The sequence below is a fragment of the Phaethon lepturus genome, unplaced genomic scaffold, assembly GCF_000687285.1.
Source record: "Phaethon lepturus isolate BGI_N335 unplaced genomic scaffold, ASM68728v1 scaffold18069, whole genome shotgun sequence".
In the NCBI taxonomy this organism is placed as follows: Eukaryota; Metazoa; Chordata; class Aves; order Phaethontiformes; family Phaethontidae; genus Phaethon; species Phaethon lepturus.
Window position 1 is genome coordinate 15179 of NW_010564322.1, and position 4971 is coordinate 20149.

The 4971-nt window shown below is 37.8% G+C and overlaps 1 protein-coding gene across 1 annotated transcript in view; it reads right to left on the reverse strand.

Annotated features, from left to right (window-relative positions):
- LOC104626829 (CTP synthase 2) overlaps positions 1–2459 on the reverse strand; it is a gene marked incomplete at its 3' end in the record, with an annotated part of 15033 nt that extends 12574 nt beyond the window's left edge. Inside the window, exon 1 of the mRNA XM_010294852.1 lies at positions 2254–2459. Within this exon, the coding sequence (XP_010293154.1) occupies positions 2254–2419 (166 nt within the window). The remainder of the gene's footprint in view (positions 1–2253) is intronic.
- Between the last annotated feature and the right edge of the window lie 2512 nt (positions 2460–4971).

Consider the following 4971-nt stretch of genomic DNA (forward strand, 5'->3'; position numbering starts at 1 on the left):
TACCTTAAAATTGAAGAAATGTTTTTTAAAATGACATATCACAACAACGTATCAATAAAGCACATGCTGCAACTCAATCTGCATTGTCATTCTCTGTGACTTAATACCCAAGTCATTACTTTTACATCAACTGTCTATCCCACAGTCACATATAGTTTTGCTAATAAATTTAAGTTGTATTGCCAAAATATTTAAGTGACTTAAAAGTACTCAACCAGCGTTTCAACAGCATGCCACAATCCATGATCAGAAGAAAACAGTCTCCAGGAATCATAAATCAGCAACAAGTAAAACATTAATTTACATGTGGAAGCCAAAAACTGTGGTTTTATAAGCATGAATTATTATGCCTGTTCAAAGTGTTTCACTATAAATTCTTGTTGTTTGGATCTATTTTGACAATTAAGGCTTGATTCAGGAGTAAAGTTAAGGTGAACATAAATGCTTCTTCAAATGTCATGACTGTTTCTTATTCAGTTGCTTCATTTTGTATATTTGGTTCACTATGTCCACAGTGAGGGTTATTTCTGACCCTGAAAAATCTAATGAAAATACACTTCAGGTTCAGACTTTTCTGAGAGCTCTAAAGAATCTCTAAATTCTGAAACAAGTCAACTTCTAAAGGTAGTAGAGTTGCTAAATCCTGAGGCAAGGCTGGAAAGCTCTTCAGAAAAAACATAAAATATTTTCCTATGACCCTGTGAATCAACAGCTAAACAATTTACGGGACTAATGCACAAGAAAAAATAAAAGAAGCAATCCCCCTGAAGGTATAGTGTGGACTACAGAAATACATATCCCACCAAGATACAACACTCCATTTCAATGAACAATTTAACAAAAACACCACAATGTGTACAACAGAGTGGAAGATTTATGCCTGATCCTGTGAGGCACTGAGTACCTCCGCTGTATTAAGTTATCTTTTAAGCCAACAGATGCAGAGTGGAACTAACATTTCCATAAGCTATTTAGTTAACTAGAAATCACCAAATTAAAATCCTTTGACTCAATCATATTTCTGCCAAAATGTTAATACGAGGCTTGACATTCTGGCGTGTCTGAACTTCTACTTAGTACCCAGCAAGACAGTGTTTCTTCACAAGCAGTAAGAAAATCTTAAGTAAAGAGAGGTGGCGGGGGGGTGTGGAATCATGTGAGAATTACATGCCATAGTGTCCCCTCTCCCCTGTACCTCATCCAGGGAAGGAATACATCCTCACAACCTCAAGTCATCATAGGAGTCTTACCACCAAAGGTAAAGGCAGAACTTCCCCACTCAACTGCCTAAGTAGCACCAGCTGTGCTTCTGAAAGTACAGGACTACTGGATTAGTTAAACTTGGCTTTTTGAGAGAGGTCTGATGTGCTGTGCTCTTCCTCCACTTAAAAAGCAAAGTAGTCTTTCTTCAGTTCAGGAGATAAACACATTTACCTCCAGTTCCAAAAATTTTGGCCTAGACTAAAAGTAAGCAGACAAAATCCAACAAATAAAAAGAATTAGAAACGTCTATTGGCTGAAGGTACTTTGGAACTTTGAAAACCATTGTTTTTAATAAATGTACTAGTAACAAGCCAGGCAGCTGAAAGAACACAACATTACAAATGCATGTCAGACTGTCTTGTAGCTCATCAGCAATGTAGTCACATACAACCAACATAGCTTAGAGAACTAACCAACCAAACTAAGCATCTACTTTAAAATTATATCATTAATCATCTATGATATATCATGAACCATCTATGCTTCACTGATGGTTTTGACTAGATCCCCATTGACTAAAATGAGAACTTTTTTTCCCAAGTCTCATGAAAACACTTACACTAGAAGGCACTGACATCTGACACCCAGATAACAGCATTCACAAGTAACTGTTGAGGACTCAAGTTTCAAACAAGTTTTATAGTACTATTCCAATTTTATTTCCTTTTATCAAATTGAACTGAAGATAGCATTAACTGAACAAAGCCTACAGCTAGGATTTTCCCAACAATGTGCTATTTTATAGGACAGAAGCATTTACTCATAAAAGTATCTCCAACAAACAGGCTTCTCCTTCTTTACTTAGAGAGGACAGTGCCCTTGAGAACACATAGTAAGGAACAAATTTGCATTGCAAAATAGATTATAAAATTACTAATAACTACCATATTATTGTTAAAAAAACAACCCACACAACAAAAAACAACCAAAACACCACATAACTGTGAATACAAATATTTATGCAAAAGGGAACAGCACTGCCCTTCATACCATGTTCATATGGTGAAAAGGTTCCAGCATCTATGTTTATGTAAGGATCAATTTTGATTGCAGTGACACGTAGACCACACGATTTCAATATGGTGCCAATGCTGCTTGCAATGATCCCTTTGCCAATGCCTGAGATGACACCACCAGTTACCAGAATGTACTTCATTGGAAAATCAGCACAAGCACACAGATCTCGAGCTGGAAATCTGAAATTACAAAGACGTACAGCTGATGAATGCAAATTAATCTCAGGGAAGAACACAGCTTCAAGTATGCAAAGAATCCAAGTTGAAATTATATTTGAAAACAGACAACAGAAATTACCATTTTGGAGTCTGGGAGTAGGATTCATCTCTCCCAGTTTATACACCAATATGTAAACTAAGCACCTAAATCCACTCCGAAGCCAGTCGGAAAAAAGGTAACATTTTGATACACTGCCCTGTGGAGATGTCAAAGAGGCACAGTTCATCTGACATATTCAGAAAAGCAAAATGAATCTCATCCTGGATTCTGCCTGAATTAAAGTAGTTAACAATTTCGACTGTGTTTTGAGAAGTCAGCTCAAAGATTGTTCATCGCTACACAAGCCAGAACTCTCACATTCTCTACCCAGTAGCTTTACCTTCAAAAATAGTGACTGTAGCTTCAAATATCTATTAAAATCAGAATGTTATACCATCCACTCCATTTTTCAGCAGCTTTCACTTCTCCAACTCACGGTGTACCAAGTATTTAACCAAAAGTCTTACAATATCCTACATCAATAGAACATGAGACCAGGAGAGAAAAACTGAACCAGAATGTCCATATTTATACTACTGTACATTACTGCTCTAGAGCCTTGAGTCCTTTCTCCACATGCCTACCCATTCTCCCTCTCCAAGTAATTACTGTGAGAGAAAAATCAGAAAACGAATAATTTAGCACCTCTGGACTATGATGCAAAGTAAGAGTTGTCTTCCAGAAAATAGCATCATATCTGTTTTAAGTTTCAGGTTTAGAGAAACACCTGACGTTATGACACTCTTTAGCATCATGCATTCAGAATGGCAACCCTGGATAGAGTAGCTCTGAGACCTATGGCACGGCCAACTTGTCAGAGTCTCTGCTTCCCTGTCTAGGCCAAGAAATAAATGATTCTTCACAAGAAGGAACTATGAATACTCACAACCACAATACACTGAAGATAGAAACATGATCGTTAATGTATATTATGGTGCTGAGGTCTTGGATACATTGTATTTCACAGTGCTCTAGAATAGTACTAGCATAAGCAACAACAGCTATTCAGAAACAGAAACTTCCTCTCTTGAAAATTTGATTCTTTATAAGAAGCCTGAAATGAAAAAAGGACCTACTATGAAGTAAGAGATTCAAATATCATACTAGGTAAATCACATGATTGAGGGGGGGAATAATCTAACAGATGCCAATATGTCTATGCCACCTTGCACTGTGTATGCATAAGAGTGGTAAGGGATCCAGAACTATTAAAAAAAGATGAGGAGGAAACCATCCCCTAAAACTTCTGATAATTACTATCCTAATTAAAAATTCTTCATCATCGTTGTTGTTGCTGTAATTTGCTGTTCGCATCAACTGCTGTTGATGTTGCCCCAATAGCCTCCTACTTCAGATTGATTTCACATAAGCATAGATTTTTGCCACCATTTCTCCACCCCATCTGAAAGAGAATGATGTTGTGGGCATCTCATCCATAATTGTATTTACGTTACATTTAGGCACTGTGAAGGCTCATCACTGGAAGAATTTTTGAACAATGACGTCATGGCTCACCACAGAGCAAAAATTCTAGGGTCAAGAAAATCTTTCCTTACTCAAGTACCTAATTCATTCAAAATGACATGCAACAGCACACGATGTAGCAGCACTCAGTATAAATCAAAGCAGTATGGTACTTCAATTCCTGGTAGTAAGCTAGTGAATGAACATTGTAACTCTTCCTCCTACTATACTGAAGTAACATAAATAAGGCCTGGATCTTCAGGAGACAGAGCTCAAGAATGTAACAATGCTTGTTACCAGTGCTCTTTTATTTCTTGATAATAGGCATTAATAAACTATTATTTCCTTGTCACTATGGACAAAAGGAAGACCACAGCCACCAGAAGTATTTAACTCAGGAGAAAAGATTATCAGGAATTAACTTTTCCCTGCCATTTAATTTTAATATGTGATTTTTTAAGAGCATAGATTTTAATATTTGGAGCCTACCTCCTCTGTTTCAGACTCTTCCTTCGTAAATCAGCTACTGTAGTTGTCAACTTTAACATTCCATAATCACCTAAGCCATTTTCAAGGCTACCCGAAGAAAAAAGGAGGGGGCATACATTATTTTAACAACAGGTATAAATCTTGAGTATGTGCCACTTCAAAACTCTTAAACCCTATGTCCTTGCTTCGAGGAACCAAAATGAAAGGGTCGCTGTGATTTTAGCCAGAACAGCGATTTCCCAAGCAGCTTAAAGGAAACCCAATGTTTGCTTGCAATCGAAACGAAGAGCGCCAGGTGCCTTGGGAAGTCGCTTGTAAAAGAAGGAAACAGATTTACGGGAGGGAAAGCAAAAAGAGAACAGGGGAAGAAAACATGTTGCTGGGAACCGGAAACAAACACAAGCAGAGGGGAAGACGCAAGACTCCTTTTAGGCTTGTCAACAGGGGCTTGCCGCCTCCGGCGGCGATGGCGGGGCGCTG